General features: G+C 42.3%; 1 protein-coding gene and 1 long non-coding RNA gene across 5 annotated transcripts; one reads left to right on the forward strand and one right to left on the reverse strand.

Annotated features, from left to right (window-relative positions):
- Positions 1-710: 710 nt before the first annotated feature.
- On the reverse strand, positions 711-8199 carry LOC118218253 (zinc finger protein Pegasus-like). Of its 4 annotated transcripts, none has more exons than XM_035400802.1 (3): positions 7353-8199; positions 5845-6027; positions 711-5569 (listed from the first exon to the last, which is right to left on the reverse strand). In XM_035400802.1, the coding sequence occupies exons 1-3, from the start codon at positions 7483-7485 to the stop codon at positions 4632-4634; spliced, it is 1254 nt and encodes a 417-aa protein (XP_035256693.1). In that variant the 5' UTR covers positions 7486-8199; the 3' UTR covers positions 711-4631. The 4 variants fall into 4 exon arrangements, with proteins under 4 accessions (XP_035256693.1, XP_035256694.1, XP_035256691.1 ...); XM_035400803.1 differs by having other exon boundaries at positions 5845-6129; positions 7411-8198; XM_035400800.1 differs by having other exon boundaries at positions 5845-6129; positions 7353-8197.
- On the forward strand, positions 6949-23484 carry LOC118218255. Its single transcript, XR_004763389.1, has 4 exons — positions 6949-7088; positions 8209-8292; positions 9115-9189; positions 22333-23484. It is a non-coding gene; the product is annotated as an uncharacterized LOC118218255 (long non-coding RNA).
- Positions 23485-25043: the final 1559 nt, after the last annotated feature.

The following is a 25043-nucleotide window of genomic DNA, read 5'->3' on the forward strand; positions in this document are numbered from 1 at the left end:
CAGGTCGGCCACGGCATTCAAACAACACTCTACTGGTACTAAGGGGCCCAAAGTGTGCCAGGAAAATATCCCCCACACCATTACACCATCACCAGCCTGAATCGTTGGTACAGTGCAGGATGGATCCATGCTTTCATGTTGTTTTTGCCAGATTCTCACCCTACCACCTGAATGTCGCATCATGAACCGAGACTCATCAGACCAGGCAACGTTTTTCCAGTCTTCTATGGTACAGTTCTGGTGAGCCCATGCCCATTGCAGCCTCAGTTTCAAGACGATCTGCTGAAGTTCAAACCAAGCACCAGAATGGGGAAGAAAGGTGATTTAAGTGACTTTGAACGTGGCATGGTTTTTGGTGCCAGACGGGCTGGTTGGAGTATTTCAGAAACTGCTGATCTACTGGGATTTTCACGCACAACCATCTCTAGGGTTTACAGAGAATGGTCCGAAAAAAATTAAATATCCAGTGAGCGGCAGAGGTCAGAGGAGAATGGCCAGATTGGTTTGAGCTGATAGAAAGGCAACAGTAACTCAAATAACCACTCGATACAACCGAGGTATGCAGAAGAGCATCTCTGAACGCACAACACGTCGAACCTTGAAGCAGATGGGCTACAGCAGCAGAAGACCACACCGGGTGCCACTCCTGTCACCTAATGAAGTGAGTGTATATACGTATATATATATATATATATATATATATATATACGTATATATATATATATATATACTCTCCCTCTCCACCTCTCTGAGTGTCCACTTTATTAGGTGCATCTGTTCATTAACACAAATAGCCTGCTCCTCCATACAGCAAACCATGTGGCTGCAACTCAATATATAAAGCATGCACTTACAGTGAATCGGTTTAGTTCTTGTTCAACCAAACACTCGAATGACGCAAGACACATGATTTTAAAAAATCTGACCATTGTATGATTGTTGGTGCCAGACGTGGTGGTTCCAGAATCTCAGAAACAGCTGCCCTCCAGGGATAATTATGCACTACAATCTCTAGAGCTTAGAGAGAATGCGATAAAATATAAACATCCAGTAAGCAGCAGTTCAGTGGATGAAAACGCCTGGTAATTGAGGTCAGAGGTGAAAGGGCAGACTTGTTCAAGCTAACAGAAACGCCACAAATACTCCAAAAACAGTCGTTTATAACAGTGGTGAGAAGAAGGGCATTTCTGAACGCACAACACATCAGAATTTGAAGCAGACAGGCTACTGCAGCCGAAGACCACACTGGGTTCCACTCCTGTCAGCAAAGAGCAGGAAGGTGAGGCTATAGCGGGCAGGTGATCACCAAAACTGGGTGAATGGGGAAAAACACTGCCTCACAAATCTCAATGTCTACAGTGATTGCAGACGGTAGGGTCAGAATTTGGCATGAATCCATTGATTTATCCTGGCTTGACAATGCTGCAGGCAGGTGGTGGTGGTTTAATGGTGTTTGGAATGTTTTCTTGGAACACATTTGCACCCTTAATACCAATTAAGAATCAATTGAATGCTACAACAAGCTTTGTTGTTGACTACGTGAATCCCTTTATGGCCGCAGTCTACCCTTTTTGGAATGGAGGCTTCCAGCAGGATAACGCACCATGTCGCAAAGCACGTATGCTCTCATGCTGCTTCCACAAGCATGACAGTGACATCAGTTTACTCCAATGGCCTGCAGCCACCAGATCTCAGTCCAATAGGGCGCTTTGGCTAGAGGTGGAACGAGAGAGGCTCGCAGCATGAATCTGCAGGAACCGTGTGATGCTGTCATGTCAGCAAGGACAAATATCCCTAAGGAATGTTTGCAGCACCTTGTTGAATACATGCTGTAAAGAATTCAGGCTATTCTGAATGCAAAAGGGAGTCCTAACGGTACTAAATAGGTGTATTTAATAAAGTGGCCACTCATACATATATATATATATATATATATATATATGTGTGTGTGTGTGTGTGTATGTTGGTCCAGAACAAATTAATTAAACTGTATAGAGCTAATGTGTGGTCCAAGCCCGTCAACGCCTTGATTTTCACTTAAGGAATTATGGTATAATTAAGGACATGTGGTTCATTTTTTGTGGTTCAACAACAATAAAAAAAGACAAAAAATCAAGCCCGTACAGAAGTGAACAGGCAGAAATGCTCTGGAGCAAAGCTATGTGCATTAGGCACTGTGTCCCCTGTGCGTCATCATGGCTGGACGAGGAGCAGATTCCTATACTCTACAGTCACCCAGCTGAAATCCCACAAAGACCTTTTCATGGTCCACGAGCTCCGGACTGCCGTAAACACTCCAGGGCATGTGCCAATCTCAACAGCACGCCCAGAGGGCATCCACAAAACTCAACCTGCAACTGTACACACAACACACAGGTTTCCCTTCGTCAGGTCTTCACCCTGCGGGTGAGTAATGCTTTCTGACTGGCGGAATTGACAATAAAATACCATAATAGTTGTATTTACACAAAGCTACTTTTAGTATGAACAACATTTGATGAATACATTTAATATATGTGCAAAGTACTCAAACTCTTACACTACAACAGCATTGCCAACATGCTGAATGCAATAACTACAGTTCCAGCGAGCTCTTGTCAATTCTGATGGAATGTAATTTACAGTATTAAAATGAATTAAAATTAAATATTGATTAAGAACTCTTTGGCCTTGAAGAGATTATGCCTTATAAGTGCTTCAGACTGGGCTGTTTTCCATTGCTGGGTTAAACTGGTGGACACACATTTGTTAATCACTTTCAATGAGACATTTTCTGCTCAATAGTCCAAGAAATGATTTTGTGCTACTTCTGTCACACCCAAAGTAACACATAAGACATTAAAGTGCTATACAGTGACATCAGAAAGGCCACAACTATGGCAATAAAGTCTCCGAAATGTTTTTGCAGACAGTAGGGCTCCAATGCCATTTTTTAAGCACACAGACTGCAGGTAAGGGAGCAAACCCTCATTTACCAGAAGTAAATACCAATGTCTCTAAATACCAATGGTATGGCATTAAGGTTAAGGTTAAGAATATGCGGGAAACCCGAGGTAAGCCATACTTCTGTGATCACCCAATGGCAGGAAACCACCGACCCACCCAATAAACTGGTTCCAGACTATATTCTGATATGAAGGGCCATATTCATCATTCCGGGGTCTGACTCTGACCTACACTTCAGGTAGTTTCTCAAACTGGACAGATGAATATATAAACTTTTTTCAAGGACGGAAACTGGACCCATGATTATGTGTAGAACATGGCCCTCTCTATGGATGTGTTCCAGTCCTGTTTGCAGTGCAGACGGTGTGCTGATCCCTTTAAAGGGCATCATTCTCACACATACACTGGGAATGACAGCACAGTCAGAGTCAAGAGTCAGGGCCAACAGTAGAGTCCCAACGGCATATGAAAGTCATAAGCAGCTTTCCTAATAATAATAATAATGACAACATTTTGCTTCTTTAAAAGATTCAACTGCTGACAAAGCACCCCTAATAAATAAACTAACGGAAAAGATAACATATGCAATAAATACAAATACAGTACATAAAGATGCGTAGCCTGTGGGACAACGACCAGTCAGATCCACTGAAAATTTCCCTTAACAAAATTCCAGCGCCACCAGCCCACATGGTACTGAGATCAGGCCAGCACATGGCCTCTGGATGAACTCTTTCTGCTCCCGTTTCTACATGTTTACAATGTCCCACTCCCACACTTACGTGTGCCCTGGTCTTTCCAAGTTCAAATATGTGCTTAAAGGTTGGCCACACCCCAAAATACCAGCACCCAAGCTTATCATCCCACGAACAGCACTGTGGGTCTGAAAAACAAATGGGTTCCACTTGGGAGTCTGGGGGTCACCAATTTCACAGAAGTGTATTGTTTTAAGACATTTTCTTTAAATAGCAGTCGGTGGGTGACCTACTTGCAGTGCCATTCTTTTAATTTAAAAACAGTAAAGCAGCCAAACCTGGCTAGCAAGGGCAATACCCTCATAGTTGGCAAACTTAGCTCTGCCTGGTTTTCCCATATTGTTTTCATATGGATAATCATAATAAATAAACAACTGATTAAATATATGATCTGCTAGCTAGTAAATTTCTCCATCTAAAAGCAATTAAGTTTATTTAATGGAGTGTAGTCCAGTGTATGTTAGCAGAATCTGTATTCAGGTCCATGGTGGCTTATTAGGTGGTTACTAAGGCAGAAAACATCGGAAATAAATGTGGTGTCACAAAGCAAGCAGCTATCCCCAGCGCACAGGTGCGGGCACAGGGCTGACTTATACCCAGCACACAGGTGTGGACACAGAATTGACTTATCCCCAGTGCACAGGTGTGGATGCAGGGCTGACCTATCCCCACAGCACAGGTTCAGACACAGAGCTGACTTATTCCCAGCCCACGGGTGCGGATGCAGGGCTGACCATTGCAGAGTAGGCTGCCATAACATTGCCGTTTGAATCTTAAAACTTTTCAGTAAGCCACAAATAACCATGCCCATTACAATCCCCTCCCCCTCCTACTTCAAACCAGTTCTGCCTTTCCACGCCAACCTAAAATTCATGAGGGATGAAAAAAAAAGAATAAATAAAGAAATAAATAAGTAAATAACGCCACTCATTATTTGTGCTGGCCCCTGGCAAAGTGACAGGCGAAATCATACTTGTTCCTGCACTTGCTGCCACAAATGTTGCACTGGAAGGGGTTCTCGTAGCCATGGCAACCCATGTGGATGGTGTAGAGGATGTTGTCGGCGAAGTAGGTGTCGCAGTGCTGGCAGTGGTGCAGCAGCTGAAGGTCCTGATTGGTCAGGGCAGGGGCGGGGGTGCTGGGCTGGCTGTTGCTCACGCTGGGGGTGCTGGTGTGGGGGCTGTGCTCGCTGCAGGGCGCGGCCCCGGGGCTGTAGTTACTGACGGGCGGGGGGCGGGGCTCGGGGCTGCCAGGCGAGCCGGCCCGGGCGGAGCTGGCTGAAACGGCGGCGGGCGCGGCGGCCGGCTGGCAGAGGAGGAAGGGCTTCTCGTCGCGGCAGGACCCCGTCTCCGGGGAAATGGGCGCGTGGGCGTCGGCCGGCAGACTGGCCAGCTGGCCCGCCAGGGTGGACAGCTGGTTGAGCGGGTTGTCCGTGGTGGCATCGTGGTGGGGGGCGTCGCCCCGCGGGGCCCCTCCCCCGTCCTGCGGCTTGGCCGCGCCCTCGTAGGCCTCCGGGTGCAGGTGGGGCAGGTCCTGAGGGAAGTCGCTCAGGTAGTCGGCCTTCTGGCTCACCATGGAGGGCGGGCTGTAGCTGAGGAGGAGCCGCCGGCCGTAGCCCAGCGAGCTGGACTTCCTCTGCAGGACGCTCAGCATCTTCCGGCTGGCCAGGGTGGAGCGCGCCCCCTTCATGGGCAGCAGCTTGTGGCGGCGCCGCCGGTGGTGCGACAGGTTGCTGCGGTCGCTGCAGCGGAAGGAGCACAGCTCGCACTTGTACGGCTTCTCGCCCGTGTGCGAGCGCATGTGGGCCTCCAGGTGGCGCTCATAGGCCGAGGCGAACGGACAAAGGTGGCACCTGTGGGGCTTCTCTCCTTTTCAGCAGAGACGAAGGAAGGTTATTATTTACCATATCATATGTGTTTAGTAACAGGTCAATTGAGCCTGGGAAAAGCACTTAATAAATAAAATGTATTATTATTATTACTAGTAGTAGTAGTAATAGACATATTGTGTGTCTTACATGGCTTATTTTTATTCTTTTCTTCTGGTAAAGCAGTAGTCATGATTTGTTTAATGAATGTGGATGTGCTGAATGGTCTGTTCTGTTAAACCGCTGTGTACGTGGATGTAGGCCGTTCTGTGGTACCTGTGTGTATGCGGATGTGCTCGATGAGTCGGGCTGTCCCCTTGCTGGCATAGTTACAGTAACGGCACTTAAGCTTCCCATCGTACGTCCTCTCAAAGCTGTCCACCAGCAGCCCTGAGCCGTCGTCCAGGGAAACCTCCACCGAAGGGTGGTCCAGTCTGTTCTGGTCGGTCTCGGTACCAGCTGCCGGCAAACAGAACATAGGTCTGTGCTCTACACTGCCACCGTCCCCACCACATCCATCTCCTGGCTCGGTCTGCATCCCAGCCGGATCCGACTGCAGACCTGGAACATAATGTCACTCACATGTGATGCTGAACAGCATGTTTGGTCACAACCTAAAGTTTTGGTGCCCCCTCTTCTCTTGCTGTAAGGACAGTGGCTTGGTGTAACGACGCGACTATTTTTTTTTTTTTTTTTTAGTCCCTAAACCATAACATCTTGAATGAATTGGAAAATCCCGCTTACACATTAGATGCAATGTCATCCAAATGTTTTTTGTTTACTTACACCCTAATGAATTTAAACCATTAAGTGATGCAAAGGCAGAGAATTTTTGCAGTTTCAATGCCAATACAAAACAAATATGACTAGCAGAGAAGGTGCTACTGCCATGCGAGAATGTTGAAACTTAGCCATTTTGCTTCTACATGACCCATGCAAAATATCACCAGATTAAAATATACAGTAGCCCTACTTTTCGTGTACTGTGTTGATATGTATCTAGATATACGTTGTGCAAATAGGCCACACCCTCACGGTGTGGTAGAACAATCTGTTGTGCTCCATAAAGTTAGCATAAGCAGTCAGTGGGTTGCCAGGATTATTAATATGCTGAAAAGTTGTTGTCTTGTGGGCTGTACAAATAACAAAACCAACAGCCCCGATTTTAAGTTTTGCCCTTGTTATTTGTACAGCCTACCACACAGCAACTTTCCACAATCTTGTATGTGAATCCACTGTTAACATCAATAACTCTATGCAGCGCAACAGACTGTTTTCCCCCGTCGTGGGCGTGGCCTTCATTGTTTGACGTGTAACGCGCTGCCAATAGAAACACACCGACTCCACCTTTCGGTAACCAACATTGCTTCCCACAAAAAACACATTTTTACAGAATGATTACTATGCTAAATTTCAATGTCAGTGACATAAATGAAAAAAGTTACAAGGTAGCAGGATTGTAGTGTGAAAGGTTGAAAGACAACGCTGAGAGGACCAGTCCTCGGATTGCTGTCCCTCAGGTTTGGAAATTGGATCCGTTGCTAGTGTCACGAAACGAGATAATTTAGCATCACACATAAATAAATAGACGGATTGTCTAAACTCAGTTAGTCGAAACAAGCCAACTCGTAATATTGGATCAAATGATTTGGTAACGTTACCTAAAGCTATCAACACGAAGCTGTACGAAATACAGCACATACGATACCAACAGATAAATATAACAAATCGTTAAAATGACTGAAAAGAACAATAAATGTTAGCAAGCTGCGAGAGATCCGTACCCCCCTGGAGCACCTCCGCTTCCTTATCGACGCCGACGGAACCAGAGATCATATTTACATGTTGGGTTTGCTGCGTGAGGTACTCTTGAAAATCCTTCACAAAGTCCAGCGTCTCCGGCTTCTTCTCGCCCATCCTGCAAACGTAGTGCACACTGGCAATGTCTTGCTCCTTAATACGCAGAATATATATATAGGCAAAACTGCACAGATTTGAGAAGAAATACCCGAATGTAGTCAGCTGGCTAATGTTATCATACCTAGATAGGTGAGATCACCGCTAGGTAGCCGTTAGCTATTTATAGCTAACCCAGAGAACTCTACTGCTAGCTAGCTATCTAGCGATATTAAAGGGACACTAAATGGAAATAGCTAGCAACACAACAGTCTGACCAAACAAGTTAGCTAGCTAACGTTAGCTCGTTCCATGACAAAACAAATAGCAAGCAAGCTAACGTTAGCACTTTGTGCGAGGCAGCTAACTTAAGCAACCAGTCCGCGAGTTTAGCTTCCTGTATAATGCCAAGTACTTTCACTAGTAAGCGTCCTAATGTGTAGTACTGCAGAATGTCCAAGATATCAGGCGTTAAAATTATGTTTTGTTATCCAAAACATCTACTGTGCCCATGCTATCAGAATACCGTAAAAGTTCAGTGCAACGAGAAAAAGAGTCCCGCTTTAGGAAAGATGAGAACGGTAATAAACGTTCCTAGGATATTGACCTGACTGCCTCTCTTGGCAGCGATGATACCCACCAAGAAGGAGCTTTTGCCACGATTTTAATTTTGTTTCACTCTTACTAAGTCGAGATACAACTTGAACCACGGGCTTTTTCTTACGGGGTCTCATTTATTTTTAGGAGGGATTTCACACATAATGGTAGGAAAGGGAACACAGCAGGCTTGTGAGTGACTTCATCACGATGGACTTCATACGTGCTGAGGTAACCATGCCAACAGTGCCACCTCTGGAAGGGGAATAAGAGCCTTGGGTTTCGCTTTATATGGAGTTTTTTTTATTCGTTTGCCTGATAATTTACATTTTTACATTTAGCAGACGGACTCGAGTACAGCCCTGCCACATTTCTGTCCATAGTTTACAAACATAGACAGCCATGATGACAGGTACATTAAAAAATATTAACCATTGCACAATAAAGTATAAAACTTACATCCAGTGGGAAAATGATATGGCATGCATGTCATAAATTGAATTTAATGGAAATAATATATGGAACGAGTTCATGGAAGAACTGAAAGAGCCAAAATTTCCAGCAGTACAATTGTAATGATGGGTTAAGACGTGTAACTACATTGTGTGCACTTCATGATTGTTACGAAGGTTACATCCCCCACACTTTGACCAGTCACCTCAGTCTTTTTATTAATCCTCACCTTACATGAAACAACCTTTCCTCCGCCTGGAATCTGTCAACAAGTTAGCCTTAGCCGTTAATGTATATTGTGGAGTCTGGGACTATAAATGTAGGCAGAATGTTCAGTTTGTTAAGTGGATGTTTGACTTTTGCGTAAACATCCATGGGCGGGAGATTTCACTTTTCCTTCCTTGGTGCTGTATGTAGGCTACCGGACATTACACATAATGCCTATATAATTTAAACCTCTTGTTTCCCACAACCAAGTATATGGAGAAAGAGACATGCCTGCTTTCACTGTGATGCCATTTTCCTTCTGAAGACAGTACTGAATTCTTTTAATGTTTCAGCCACAAATGTATTCATTTATGCTCATATGTTCACTTTCAGGCTATGATGATAAAGGCACTACAGATACATACCACTGTGATTCTATTCTTGGAGTGTGAGCATGTTCACTGAAAGGTAAGGGTGAAATAAGGTTTGAGATGTATGGGCAAAGATTGCTCTTAGTGCATTGTTAGTAAGTTTTCTGGTTTTACACCAAAAAAACAACAACAACGATTTTTTTTTTTAAAAGGAGCTGATTTTCACCCAGGTTTTGTGTTTACATCAACAAAGTGTTTCGTGTTTGTGTGAGATTAGGTAAACAGCGTCCTCTTGTAGCGAAATTAGGCCTTGTCAAACCCCGTAGGCTACTATTAACTTGTAGCCTATTTGTAGCTACGGATTGAACATAGATACCCCCTTCAAGCGGCTCCCGGGTATGTTAGTGCATTGCATTTCATTAATTGCACGGCATTCTTGAAAATTGCCAAACGTTTTGAAATTACTAAAGGTCAGCTGCCCTGCCTCAGTTACGATAGCAGTCAGCATATATGGCTGTGTAACTTTTTCCATCCATTTTAACAACGTGCAATTTATTCTGTTAGCAATGTCAGCACAAGGCTAATTCCGTTACATGATTAAATAACTGAGTAAAACCCCTTTTCACCTTCCCCACGTTCAGCCTTCCTGAAGTGTCTCTTGGGCTTGTGACTAAAACATTTTGAGGCACTGGTATATGGAGGCTGTAGTCAGCTGGTATCACTGAACACAGGTCTTCCAACATTGCTCTGAAGCTAATTGGATGACCTTCAATCTTACAGTATCAGCTCTTGTCTTTCCATTTACTATATTGCTACACCTGAATGTTTTTATTTAAAATATGGACTGTTTATTTATAAGATATATTTTTATTGAACCCCGTAGGGTAATTTGTTTGAAGATTTATGTTATTTTAAATATTATTTTAGAAATCATTCTATATATTTATCACGAATCTGTGTCACTTTTTTTAATGCGACACAGATGCTCAGTAACTTATTTCCCTACCTAGTTGCAGTTTGTTCTCCAGACACTAGGTGGCATGTTACACCAAACTATAGCCAAAACTCTCATACAGTGCTCTACAGCAGATACTGAGCAGTGGCTAGTTGCACAGTTTTGTCGTTGAGATTTTTAATGTGACAAAGGGGGATTTATTTGGTTCTTATTACATTATAAACCAGTAACAGGAATAGCATATTTTAAAATGTATTTTATTTCTGAGGTGTCCTAGCCTATATGCTTACACATCTCTCCGAAGTAAAAACTTTTTTTTTTTAATGTGATTTTGAAAAGAATTTTCTTTTTTTAAATCTTTTAAAATGTTAATTGATAGTGGTGAGAGAAGCAGTAGCTTAATATCACCCAAAAGCTTATCTGACTTAATTAATTGAGCATATGCAAGTCCACAATGGCCTTCCCTGTGTTCTTTAATGAGGGCCTGGGGTTGGTGTAACACCCAACCTACACAGAGTTGAGCTATGACCAGGAGAGCAGTCAATTACAGCACCTTCTAATGACCTGTCGCCGCTAATGTTATTTTATTGCAATTTAATTATGCTCAGGTTTCAAAAGGAGGGACTTCACTCTAAATAATTTATCCACGGTGACAATAATTTGTCAGTTGGAAAAGATAAATTAGAGCTCCTTGCCTTGTCTGTTGGTAGAATAGTATTGTTCTGGTTCAGATAGAGTTTCACTGGGTTACCTGGATATTACGACACAGTGACGCACCTTAAAAAGATGAAAACAACTATTTTAGAAAATGTATTTTATTGAGGTGAAATGGTGATGATTGACACCACTGATCCTCCCTGCAAAGAATGCACAGGGATTTTTGCCTTTTGACCTGTTTAATATACTCAGATGACTCCCATGCAGTGTAATTAACCAAAATCTCATACGTTAACCTAATTAATGACAGGTACCTTCATGATATACTGGCATTAAAGGGCAACATATATTAATGGGCAGTGAAGCAGGCCACGTGGAGCCTGGTTTGACATTAACAGCCATTAATAGATGAGTCCCAGCACTTGGAAAGATCAGAAAATTAAAAGGTAATGACTTTATGTGGTCAGATTTTAAATATTGTTTTGTAATGGACTTGCTTTGGAGCCTGGCACATTGCAACATAATGCTGAGGGTGGATGTGATGAATTATCATAATAATCTGAGCCTTCTGGTCACGCTTTTTAGTGATAATTTAATGATTTCTTACTTGGACCATTGTGGCGTTTCATTGGGTTTTTTTTTTTTTCTTTTCATTTTACATAGCAGTTTTATGGATAGGTGTCATTCTCAAATTACCATTTTTTCTTAAGTGAAATTGATTTGTTTATTTATTGTTTTATCATTGTGACTCTTTTTCGTATTCTTAATTAAAAAGCCGTAATTAATGTTCATGTTGTATTGTTCCCTAAACATGTTTACTTAATGTTTCGCTAATAATTTTACAGTAGGCCTACACGTTTTCATATCCCGTTTAACCTATGGACTATAATAACTTAGTTCCATATTTGTCGATCTGCCTTGTCGATCCTTGTACAAGCAGCCCCCACATTACAACTGCTTTGGATAAAGTCATAGAGTTATCCACTTACCCTAATTCACATTTAAAGGGCCGAAATGAAAAGGCCTCTGTCGCCCCTAAACCGGTTGATTTATGCTGTTTGCGGTTTTATAGAACACGAAACAATTAATTTCGCTCTGAAAGGAATTTGGAATTAATTCTAAGAAGCCCTGGAGCTTTTTTTCAGAGCAGCAGTCATACGTGGTGCTCATTTAAAAGCAACGCTGCATATTAGCCGCGGAAGAAAGGCTTTTAACTCCGAAGGAGCGCAGATGTAGGAAAGCTAGCAGGAGCCACCGCCGCCAGATCATTACAGCAGAAAGGTGAAGGGGGATTTTGGTGCGGCTTTTATTCTTGTTGCGAGGCTATTTATTCCTCGAGATCCCCCAGCTCAACATGGGGTGTTTGAAAAAGAGAAAAAGGCAGGGGACTGGAATAAAGAATGTACATATTGAGCTTTTCATTCTCCCGTGCCACTTAATTTCCTCGCTACCACGCCGGACCCTGTCTAATGAATGTAATTGCTGCCTTTGATGAAAATGCTATTATCTGGATCACACTTTAAATGGACAAACAAGCCCGCCCTCCCTTTCTCCATCCTCCCCCTTTTAACGCGGCTATGAGATCTCTAATTATGCAAGGAACAAGTGGCTTTTCACAATGGAGCGTGTTATCCTCAATTGCTAAGAACTGGAGCAAGCTACATTAGCACAAAGGACAGATTAGATTAGCCATACACTGCACAAAACCCATTTCCTTGATTAATTTCCTGCGTGTGCCAGAGCGATTTAAAAAAAAAAAAAAAACTCCATCTATCTCGCTTTAAAAGACAAACTTTCATCTTTTGACAGATGCCCAAACTCAGTAGACTGCCAGACATTTATTGACAAACCAGTAATAGAAGTTCTGGAAAACGTCTTTGAGGGAAGGAAAAAAAAACTAAAAATGTCATACTTTTTGTTGAAGACTGAAAACTCCCTCTAATCGTGTTCCTTTTATTGCTTCACATTCTACGGCACAATTGTCTCCAAACGGACAGTTTTTGCTATTCATGAGCGACCCTTTCCCCTCCGCGAATTGAACTGGTGTTAAATAAAATTGGTGAATGAATCCTGAGATGCCGCTATGACTTTACGAGGTAACGGACAATAAAGCTGCTGTCAGCTGTGGAGTTTGAATCCTAACGTCGCCTTGATGGGGCACTTTTGTTCTGTTGAATTCATTATAGCATTTAAAATCGTGTACACCACATCATGCATATAATTATATCAGTATGAGGTGCATTAAACGGCAGGATTGACCAATGTTTAAGGCCACGTAATATTTAGTAAGTGATTATTTGGTTAAGCATTTATGTTCATAGAAACTCGCAGTGTGTTGGGGGATTGGGCTACAAAGCCCTAGGCTTCTTTTTGTGGCATGTACCTGGATGGTGGCACTGATTTCATTCTAAATGTGCCTATCTCTTACCCAAGTGGTGTTTACTTATTATATTAATTGCACCTTTTATAAATCACTTAAGCTAAAAGTGGCTACCAAATGCTTACATTGTAATCATTAATTAGTGGACATCAGTGCAGAAACACCGGTCACTTCTCTCCTTGTCTGTCGCAATGGATCCGCTATGGACGGAGTAAGTAATGCTCCGTAGCCTGGTTGTGTGACTTTTAAAAGGTTTATGTCATGCGAAACAGGCTACCATCCGGACTCAGTCAAACAGGAGAAGGATTGGGCAATATTCTTGATTGAGGTGGCATTTTACCAAAATTTATTTGAGGTTCTGAATACCAAAACCACAGGCCACAAATAAGGAGGATGGGGTAATACCTTTTGACTGGACCAGTCGCACTCAACTTGAAATGAGGTGTCCAGCTGTGAGTTATGGCGGCCAAACGTCATTTGTACAGTTTGAAAAGTGGGGGCATTTTTCCAGCTTGTCACCGGACGGCAATAGTTCATTCTCTTGAATGATATCTTTGAATGCACAGTTGCCCTATTGCGAGCATTTCAGTCTTAGTGCAGAGAGGTTTAATGGGTCGGCCTGTCCGTAAGGGGGTAATTTAGTGCTCGCCTTGCCACATTCTTAAACATGCCTACCCTGCTGGTCCCTGCTGCCTGGAAATTTCACTCGGTGCACAGGACACCCATCCCTACTGCAGCAGTCTACTGTGTACTGTCGCGTTTCATGTCGCCTTTTCTCTGTTCGTCAGGCTGGAGATTGGTTATCCCGACTGGCAATGCAGAAGCATCGTGTCTCTGGTGGATGGGTTTTGTTTGTTTGTCTGTCTTATCTCTTGTTTGATTGTGTTGGGTCATTTGTCCATACGATTTGTCCATACTGAGAACAGCTGGCTGCCCCGTTGCTTTCGATGCCCTATGTTGAAATAATCTACTACGTATAATGAACTTTGAAAATATGTGGATCTTCGTACTAATTTATTAACAATATACTAAAATAAGAAACATGATAACACTGTCTATGAAGGGTGCTTAACAATAGCTACGCAACTCCTTCACAAACACTACCTAACTCCTTTATAAGCACTACATAACCATTCATAAAAGCATATTTCAACAACAGCAAATAAGTATGTTATTACACATATGGTGTGTTATGTCACCACCGGTGCAGCAAGTGATGCTACCATGACATACTGCGTGACACGTGCTGAGTGTTATAGATATAAACATTAATGAATGGTAGCTACGAAAGTATTATTGTATGTAGTGCTTAAGAAGGAGTTATACAGTTCTTATGCAGGACCATTTCTATAAAGTATTACCACAAAAGTAAATTCTGTTTCTAGAACTGGAAATAAGTGAGTTTTTATCATAGTAAGTGCAGTAGCTGGTGTGTGGAAGTCGTGTGTAAATGTGGGGTGTGCTCTGCGTGAAGAGGGGCTGATGTAGCCGGGCGGGGGATAAGGGGCGGCCGCTCGCCGGGTGAGGCCCGTGCAGCCACGCGCGAGCGAGCGAGTCGTTAGTCGGGAGATGATGGTAACAGGCCGGTTGATAATGGGAAGGATGACTGAACTGTGACCTTATCGATCCCCGGCCCTGCCCAGCTGCGCTCCCGCAAACCCAGTCAGCTGGGGAAGTATTTAAAGGCGAATGCGCTCGGCTGTCCGGCTCCAGGCCTCATTCATTATGTTTTAACCTGTGACAGTGACAAACACACCAAGCCGCACCGCAGTATATTAGGGTCACTTTATGAAACGTAGACAGATTTGGCCAAAAACATACGCCTTGAGCCTGCGTGTGCTGCGAGGCTGTCTGTCACACAGGAATGAGAGAGAGTATGTGTATTTAGCTGTAGACCTTCAAAGTCTTGGTCCTGATTAGATTACTTATATATCAGTATAGTTATGATGATGATGATGATGATGATGAAGAATTGATGGTGATGATGATGATTATTATTATTATTATTATTATTATTATTATTGCTACTACTACTACTGCTACTATCGTAATGTTCTCTACTACTATCATAATCTTTGTTTCCTATTCCTCACAAAATGTGGAACACTTATTTTAAAAAGAAGTAAAACTGGAATTTTATCATTTCAATATTTATTTGATTATTATACATTATTTGTATTTAAGTTATACTGACGTGAAACACATCTGTATATTAACTCTGAGAGTTAACTCTACTCCACAATTTTAGATTTGTAATCAAACTATTCACATGCGGTTAAAGTGCAGATTCTCAGCTTTTATTACAGGGTATTTCTTAATAAAATTTGGTTTCATTGTGTAGAAATTACAGCATTTTTAATACACAGTCCCCCTTTTCAGGGCATCATAATATATGGGACAAATGGTTTGAGGTGCACATGCTTCTGATTTGTCAAGTTTGTCCAATCGCTTCCTTAGAACCACAAGAGAGCTTTCAGAATCTAGTCTTAAATCCAGGCTTTTGGTTGCCTTTGGAGACTGTTATTGGTGTTTGTCAACACGAGGACCAGAGTTATGCCAATAAAAGTCAAGGAAGCCATTATGAGGCTGAAAAAAACTGTCAGAGACATAGGCCAAACATCAGGCTTAGCAAAATCAGCAGCTTGGAACATCATTGAGAAGACAGCACTGATGAGCTCAGTAATCTCAAAGGGCCTGGTAGGCCAAGAAGACCTCTACAGATGATGACAGGAATTCTCACCATAATGAAGAAAAAACCTCAAACACCTGTCTGGCAGATCAGAAACACTGTTCAGGAGGCAGGAGTGGATATATTAGTGACTACTGTCTGCAGCAGACTTAATAAACAGAACTACAGAGCAACACACTGCAAGATATAAACCACTCGTTAGCTGCAAAAACAGGATGGTACAGTTTGCTAAGAAGTACCTTAAAGAGCCTACAGACTTCTGGATAAAGGTCTTGTGGACAGATGAGACTAAGATCCACTTGTATCAGAGTGATGGCAAGAGCACAGCGTGGAGGCCAAAAGAACTGCCCAAGATCCAAAGATCCAAGATCCAATTTTAGATCACAAAGTAGTACAAAGCCAAATCAAGGAAAAATATGTGCCAAACATTATGGAGCTCACTGTAATTATTATTATTATTATTTTTGGATCTGTACTCCAGCATGTTAAATTTGAAATGACAATGAATATTAGGTTAAAGGGCAGACTTCCTGCTCTAATTTGAGAATAATTACATCCATATTGTATGATCCTTCTAGGAATTACTGAAATTTTTGTACATAGTATTTGGACACTTGGCTCCTTAGCTGTTTCTTGGCCAGTTTGTGTCTTTACATCCTTCATGCAAAAGGAAGCTAACAAAAGGTATATTTGATTCCGGGTGTGGAATTTGCATTTGGATGCTGTTGTCTCTCAGCATGAGGACCAAACAAGTGTCAATGCCAGTGAAGCAGGCCACTGCTTTGCTCCAATTATTTTGCTCCCCTAGACTGGGGGACTATATATTAAAAAAGTGCTGTAATTCCTACAGGGATCACTCGATATGGCTGTACATACCCTAAAATGAAAGCTGACAGTCTGTACTTTAACCTCATATTCATTGTTTTGTTTCAAATCCAGTGTGCTGGAGTACTGAGCCAAAATAACAAAGATTGTGTCACTGTCCAAATACTTAAAGACTGCCACTGTATCTATCCCTTTCACTGCATTACTTTCACTCTCTCACTATACCCCCCTCTCTCCATATCTCTCTCACACACACTCACTATGTCTCTCTCTCCTGCTCCCACCACACCCTTTTGTCTGTCTCTCGCCTTCCGTCTCTCCCAATACACCATTCGCCCCCTCCTCTCATTTTGCCTCTCCAGGCACCCTTCTCTCCCCCCCTTTCCCCTCTTTGCACTCCTCTCCTTCATCCCTCTCTTTCTCCCCATTGCATCCCAGGCCTCACTTTCAATCTCAGCTCAATTGCAAGGGGCGACCTGCAGACTTATAAAGAATTGGCTTTAAGGCTTTTGAAATAGACTGAATCTGCTGTAGGTCACAAGGGGGAAATAAGTGAGGAAAGTAAGTAAGCATGAAATAGTTTTCCATAAATAATCAAATGACAACAGTGCAATAATGGGATCTGGGGCTGTAAAAAATATATGTAACCAATTTTTTTGCTATTAAAGTGAAATAGAAAGCAAAATATATAACAGGCTGAAGGAAAAGTTTCATTCCAGGGTGGAGGATAAATTTCTTCTTCGGCGGTATGAGATTGAGGGTGCCGTTCGGGAGCTGGCAGTGCATTTAAGGTCTTTTCCAGAGAAAGAGTGCCCCTGCAAAATCAATGGGTTAATAATCGTCTGCATTTTCACGTGCGTGTACGTTAGCGCCAGACATCTATTCTTCCGCAGCGTTGTTTTTGCTTTACGCTTATGTTTTTACAAATAATCAATGCTTCATTTTGAACGCTTAATAGGACAGATTGAATTACGCCTACTCAGAGAAAGGGCAGTTACAGGCAACCCAGTGACAGCTGTTGAAGGATATAGCATGTTGGATATTTCCCTGCGCGAGCAAGCATGTGCGTTTTTCCACATTAATATTTTAAGTTTGTGTCTCACTCTGTGATTAAGAATAATGTCCACAAATGTTGTATTTCCTTATTTTCAAATTATACCAGTGTCCTTATTTATATGTTGATGACAGTCAAGCAGCTACGCTACTAATGCAGTCATATCATATCCCTGGAATGGAATGCGTGTTTAATAATGTGGCTAGCTGTGCATCTGAAGATATCATTTCAATAGGAGCCGTTTGTATTTACGGGTCCTTTGGTACCATGTTCCTCCGACATGTTTGAGTGAAAAGCATGTATGACTTGTCATCCGTTCCATGATATTTTTAATTGTGCCCTCCACTGGCGATCCAGGGTGCAGGCCCTGCATTTCTACCCAGTTTGATTTGTGGGGCTCCCAGGCGAAGCTGTAATTTATGACCATAAAATGGCTGATGGTTCATTTGCTCGCTGCCCTTAGGACTTCCTTTTCAAATCAGATGTGGAGCTGAATGGAGCTGTCCTGTTGTGGGTGGATGATGAATAAATTTAAAACAGGGTTTAAAGAATATAAATGACCCATATGCTTAGACACCCCCCCCCCCCTTCCCCCCCAATGTTCGCTGGTCTTTAAATAAAAAGAAATGTGTTTAATTCTCACCTTAGGCCGCGATTGTTTGGTGGTTTGATGGTAAGTAGGAGCACATAGTATTGCATTGGTCGTGGGATAAGAGGTTTCAGGGAGTTAGCCCCGGCGTGGGTATCAAGCAGTGTGTGGTCTTTAGTGCCTCTGCTCAGTTTTCTCTAGTTAGCGACGGCGGCGTTGTACGCGCTAACCAAAGGGGCCAGTAACAGCAACAACGTGGGCAAGGAGGACCAGAGGCGGAGTAAACAAACGGCGAGATCAGTGCTCGAGTAGCTGCACTCGAGAAGCCTCTTCTCCTCCCCATTACCCGTGGACTAATTAGGGAGTCAGCGGGAACGCCATGCGGCTGTGCCGTGGTGACCGTGGTGACCGCGTAGGCCCGCTCATCGCGAGAGTTGCTCAGACACAAGCGCGCCTCCTCCTCATTTGCTGCAGAGAAGCCTCGCGGTCCTGTCCTGTGAGAACTCGCCTCCCTGTTGAGTGACGCACTCTGCAAAGCGGATTTTTTGTTTTTACAGCGTAGAGGTACCGGCGCGGGGACTGGATAAACAGTCTGTTTCACACCAGTGAGAGAGGTGTGTTATGCTCTAGTGGGCTAAACAAGCTTGAACACCTTTATTGAGGTCACCTGGTCCTCTCCCTCCTGTGGGGACAGTGGTACACCCGTTTTCATGGCCACCCTCTGCCTTATTTCACAGCTGATTGGCCGGTCTAAAATAACACTTTCTCAGGCAGTCAGGCACTCAGCCTACTTAATTATGCATGAATTGGATTGGGGAGGGATCTAGCCTGGTTCAGTTTCACAAAGCAGGTTTGGGCAGTCCCACATAATCTAGGCCAGTACTGAGAACACAGCAGACACAGCCATTCAAATGGTCAGTGTTGATGAACTCCATTGCTTTCAGTTACCGGTAGTGATTGTTACATCAGCATTAGAATGTTCAATTACGAATGTTTGTGATGTTATACTTTAAAGGGTCAAGATTTTGGCAGTTTATGTACTTGTGAGATTGAAAAATCTTTAAATTAACTTTTTAACTTTTTTTGCGAATGGTTGAACAGCATACTTTTCCTGCAGTCTATTGAGGGGGCCATCTGGGCACATTTGTAGTCTCTTAAGTGGCATGGAATAGAGCCGATTTCATGCTTCTAAATGACCCTCAATAATCAGGTCATTTAAATGAAGCCATTCCCCTCGTCTGACACACTCCCTCGCTCATCTGAATAACAAATCTGAGCTCAGGGCCTTGAAGGGATCGTCAGAACTTTCCCCGGATCTCTGTATTAAAAAGGAGAAGGGGGGGAGAAAAATCCCTGTCAAAAGTGGCAGTGCATGTGTGAAAGTAGGCGATTTTCTTAATTCATCCCCTAGGAGCAGATAAGTCTATCAATCTGTTAAATTGGAAAGCCATTAGACGGCCTGGTTTATGCGTTTCAAGCTGTTAACTAGAAGCTGATTGATTGTTGTTCCTTTGATAGGATATGCTGATCTAATCTCACTGTGCTCGAGTTTGCAATAAATTACACAATTCATTTCCTCCATTTAGAGAGAGAAAATCACACCCCCAGGCATCCCGAGCTCCAGAGGCAAAGAGCAGGGAACCTATTTTATGGTGCCATTTAGCCTGCAAGCTTTCAGCGATCCCCGGCCTTCCCAAAAAATCGAAGCATAATCAAGGTGTATGTTTAGAAAATTTATCGTTATAATTTTCTCCTGTAATCTCTTCCATTTTCCAGCCTGCCTGGGCGACATAGATCATCATCTAAAAAGAGAAAATGGATAGCAGTTTAAAATTTATCGGTCTTTGATTCTCAATTATACGTGTTTATGACTTCATCTGTCTTCAGTGACTTCAACCTTTTCCATTATGGTGGAATATTATTTGTACGGAATCCATTAAATTCACAAGGCAGACTCTAATGGTCAGGCTGCAGCGATTTGCAGAGGGAAAAGTTTTTGAAAGGTGGCTTTACAGAAAGCGCCGGTGTTATGACACTAGAAATTGCTTTATTGATGGCCTGCTCTTCTCTCTGCTCATTCGGTCATTTGTAACCCGGCCCATATCTATATCTCAGCCTGACACTGATAAGAACCCTTCTGTCCCCCGGACCAGATTACACTTTGTAATGACACGCCGAGGCAGGTAGGATTCATACGAATCTGCGCTTGGTATCAATACGGGCCGCCGGCTGGGAGAGAGAGCTCGCACGCCGACACGCTGCCCTGCCTGATTAGTATGTGAATTAAGGCCGCTGCACCCTCGCTGTGTGTTTACTGGGAGCGCACGGGCCCCCTGTTTCGGGTGGCGGGGGCGCACGGTAAAGTACGCTTTTTTCCCCCGGAACGAATACTTCTTTGCTCACCGACGAGAGCCGGCGTCCAAATGACTACAGGTAGAGCTATTTGTTTGGTTGCCTTCAGTCTGCGGCCAGAGCAGAATCATGAGCATTAATCTTACTCAGTCACGTTTACTGCTGGATAATACATTACAGTTACAAATCTGCTCCAGTCCGGAATCCCAGGCATTGGAGAAAATGTTCATTTGTAATATTGCAGTGCTTTGGCTATTCGAACTCAGCGCTGAGAGTTTATGTTTTTATTATTATTTTTTTTAACGAAGATCACCAATTTTTTTACAAATATATTTGATTGCCACCTTTATATTGTGTGTGTGTGTGTGTGTGCATGCGTGCGCATATGTATGTTTCTATGCACTTGTGTGTATATGTGTATATATATATATATATATATATATATATATATATATATATATATATATATATACATATATACAGTATATAGATAGATAGATAGATAGATAGATAGATAGATATATTTTACGTCTGAATTTGTATCGTCACCTCGCATAAGAGTTTTGCGACGGTATGTAGATACATTGTAAAATACACTGTACATCCTGTAAATATCTGAAAATCTCATATGAGGAAGTCGCATGTGTGCTGAATTTAACTACAGAATTCGATATGTTAGCCACAAACTTCCTCTGTCCTATGTGTTCTGGTTTGAAGGAGACCTGTGCAGGAAACGTGCATGTACTTGGACAGAGAGTCCTGTGTGGCCCTAGGCGAGATCTCGAAAATGGGCCCCAAAATAATAAATAATAAATGATAAATAAAAAAAGACCACACGGGGGCCCCTTACCCGGGCCTGGGCTCTAGGAAGGCGCTTACCCAGCCTAATGGACGGGTCGGCTCTGTATTTGGATCATTCACAATTTCCCTGGTGAATATGTTTATTCTTTGTCAGGTTTTTAAAAACATGGAGTAGCTTTGTGAGATTGAACCGAATGACCATCCGGTTTCTACCCACCTTCTAAGGCTGCATCTGGGCTCCCCTCGTACTGTAGTACTCCTATCGTTTGCATTCTGGTTATTATATTTTTATGATTTGATGTTTTTTTATGAATGTAATCTGCACGTATTCATAGCATAGTTGACTTTAGTGACATTGCGCTGGTGTTGGGATGCTGTTGGTATCGTTTGCACACACGTGAGTTCTCTCAGTGTTGTAAACCTAACTGAATAAGAGCCTCTGCTAAATACTTGTGATGCAAGTCCTCACCTCAGGTAACACTGATTGGAAATAGCTTGTGGTCCCCAGATGCAAAGCCGGGTAACAGTGGCATGAATCATAACCTGCATGGTTGGTTGGGTGGTAACCCCGTTCATTTCCTAAAAATGCTGGTGGGCAATGTCCCAACGGGGCCAGGGGGACCAGCGCTCCTGCTCAGCGTGATGCTGGATGCATGCTGCTCCACTCTATTCAGGCTATAGCCCCCCTGAAAGGCAATTACCCAGACAGTCACAATTAGGACACTTTGGGTCAGTGAGAGGCCACCCAAATTCCATCCTTCACTAGTTAAATGCAATCTTGTGAATGTAAAGAGATGGCTTCACTGCCACTAACCCCCCCCCCCCCCCCCCCCCCCCCCCGAAAAATTAAATGGTTCTCTTTATTGCAGCAGGCTATTATAACAATGGCAATACGTTTTAAAAGAGGGGTCAATATACAAATATGTGTTTTATTTCAGAGGGGAAAACAGAGGGGAAGAGGAGGCCATGTTGTCCTCCATAAAAACTTACTGTGGGACAGTCTGGTGCCTCCAAGGAACATGCACCAGCATTCAGTTTGGGAACCTGGATCAACCATTACCTGCATTGTGATTGTGACATCTGTAATAGTTATGCTGAAGGTCTCCCACAACAATTATTGTCATCATCATCATCATATTTAACAAGATAAAGATCAATTTTTAAAAATCCCAGTTACTGGTCAGTAGCTACTGAGGCTATATCTGGAGAGACCAGCGTTACACACTTACTACCTTCGGAGCAGTACGTGTGTTAGTTCTGTTTAGTTTTTTGTTTTTTTGCACAGAACCATCATCTTTATTTGCTCTTGTTTTCCAAGGCCGTGCTCACTGTTCTTCTCTCTGTTGTGTCCATTAATATGTCTATGCCTTTTATCACAATTCTAACCACAGAGAGAAATTCATACCAGATATCAAAACAAAAAGTCTGCAGAAATTACAAACTGAGGTAAAACCCGTGGAGCTGTCGGCTAGGTCCAGTTTCTCATCACGCCGGTCATTAGCCTGTGATGGATGTAAACCTATAAAGTATCTAAACTGAACCTTTTAACAAACCATGAGCAATACTATCATTTCTTTAATAGAACTTGCTGACCGTGTCGTTCAGAGGTGCCATTTGTCATTTTCTGTGTGAAATAATCAATAATGCGGCTTTGAAATAAATATATAAGTCGGAGAACGTTATATCTTCTCATGCTGGGTTGGACAAAGAACAGAAATAGATTTATAAAATATACACAAACCTACAGTATTAGTCTGTCTGTGTATTATATTGTAATGAGACCCAAAATGATGTTGTGGAAATATTATTTTAGATAAAAAAGACTAAATGCTATGATGGACATTTATCACTGAAACACTGAAATGGATGCTTCTGTCTTTGCATTCTTTTAGTTGGAATTCTTCTAGCTTGTACTCTCGGTTTTGAAAAATAAATGAAACAAAATAAATGAGAAACACAGCAGTTGACAACATGTAAAATGAGCACAGAACAAGGATAACTATAATAATTCCAAAATAAATATACATGTTGCTGCATGCATGATTACCACAATGTTCATATTGATACATATGGTTGTAATACGTGTATATTAGACAGCTTTAAAGCCTTTGCTTGAATGGAAAACTAAGCTTATTACAATTGGCAAAAACATGAGCATGAATGTTTTCTGCATGGATTAACCAAGTATTATAATGTGCATTCATGTGTATGTTTCTGTGGATTAGAGCATCTGCTAAATTAATACAGGCAGGTGTGAAGCACAGCCATTGCCGATAGGCTTGTTATTATGGTTATGGTAAAATAATCCATTAACCCTTTACGGTGTAAGATCACAAATGTATGATTAGAATGGAAAGATCCATATTGTTCAGGTGAATCAATATGACAGGAGATGAAAAAGTGCTTATAATTTCTCTTTCTTTCCAAACAAAAGGAGAGATGCAATTATTACATTGCATTACATTACAATTGGCAGACACTCTTATCCAAAGTGACTTCAACCTGAGTTGTAGTACCAGACCTGGGTAGCAACTAACAACATGCCCAGACCCATGAGGAATATGCAACATGCAATTATTAAAATACAGTAATAAAATTATCTACTATATTACTTTTTCTTTTGCTTAATTAGAGACAACAGGCAAAGCTTCAGTTTAATAAACAAGCATCCCATCATGCACATGGTCATGTGTAAAAATGCTGCACAGGCCTTAGTGTCAGTCATGGTGGACAGCTTTGCTGAAAGAGGAGGCCTCAGTGACACATCGGATGCCTTTGGCAGGAGCATCAGTGACCAAGGAATCTCAACTTGCTGATTTTACCACGAGCAACCGTGTCTAGGGTGATGCCACCAAGGAACTCTGTGGGAATGACATCAACAGCAATGGGCATGGTAGGGCAGAAGCGCATGCTCCTGGATTGGGATGCCGCAGATCTCACCCAAAGTCCAAATTCCAAATCTCATCCAAATTTCCTGATAACAACATGAAGAATAACTAAAGACAGTTCTTCTGTCTCTGTATGAAACTTTTAGGCTACTGTGGTCTAATTGGTGCATTAGCCACTGTTGGTGTATACAGCTAATTAGCTAATTGGGATAGAGTAATTGGAGAAAACAAAACTCTGTATATATACTGGCTCTCCAGGAATGAAATTGCTCATCCCACCTCCTGTCCTTGACCCCTCTCTGATACCTTGATTGTACAGAAGTAAACACCTGATGGCGCTATTTTACTCCTTTTGTGTGTGCATGACATTCCCACTGGACTGTAGAGTGAAAAATAAGAAGCTAAAAATGACAGTTCCACCCCTGTAAAAAATGGAATACAAAGTTTAAAAATAATCTATAATTTTAATAACAGCTGTTTTGCAGTTTTGATTATTAGCAACTGGAACTTAGGTAAGCATGCTCAAAGTCAGACTTTTAAACAGACAGTACGAAAAGTTATGTGACATAATATGACATTGAATCTAAAATGCCCAGAAACTTTCATTTTCAAATTCAAAATTAGAAATCCATCATCTCTCTCCCCTATAAATAACTAAACATACACTGATGCTTATGAAAAAGAGGCTGTTGTACAGAAATGTAACACACTGTACTATATAAATTTACAGGAGTAAAGACAAGGATGTGAATTTAAACTAG

This window comes from Anguilla anguilla, chromosome 18 (assembly GCF_013347855.1).
Source record: "Anguilla anguilla isolate fAngAng1 chromosome 18, fAngAng1.pri, whole genome shotgun sequence".
Taxonomy (NCBI): Eukaryota; Metazoa; Chordata; class Actinopteri; order Anguilliformes; family Anguillidae; genus Anguilla; species Anguilla anguilla.

Coding starts and splice junctions, on each gene's coding strand:
- LOC118218253 (XM_035400800.1), bottom strand. CDS start 7,485: ATGGGCGAGAAGAAGCCGGAGACGCTGGACTTTGTGAAGGATTTTCAA. Junction 6,130..7,352: donor AGCGGAGGTGCTCCAGGGGG/GTACGGATCTCT, acceptor ATTATGTTCCAG/GTCTGCAGTCGGATCCGGCT. Junction 5,570..5,844: donor GCACATCCGCATACACACAG/GTACCACAGAAC, acceptor TCTGCTGAAAAG/GAGAGAAGCCCCACAGGTGC.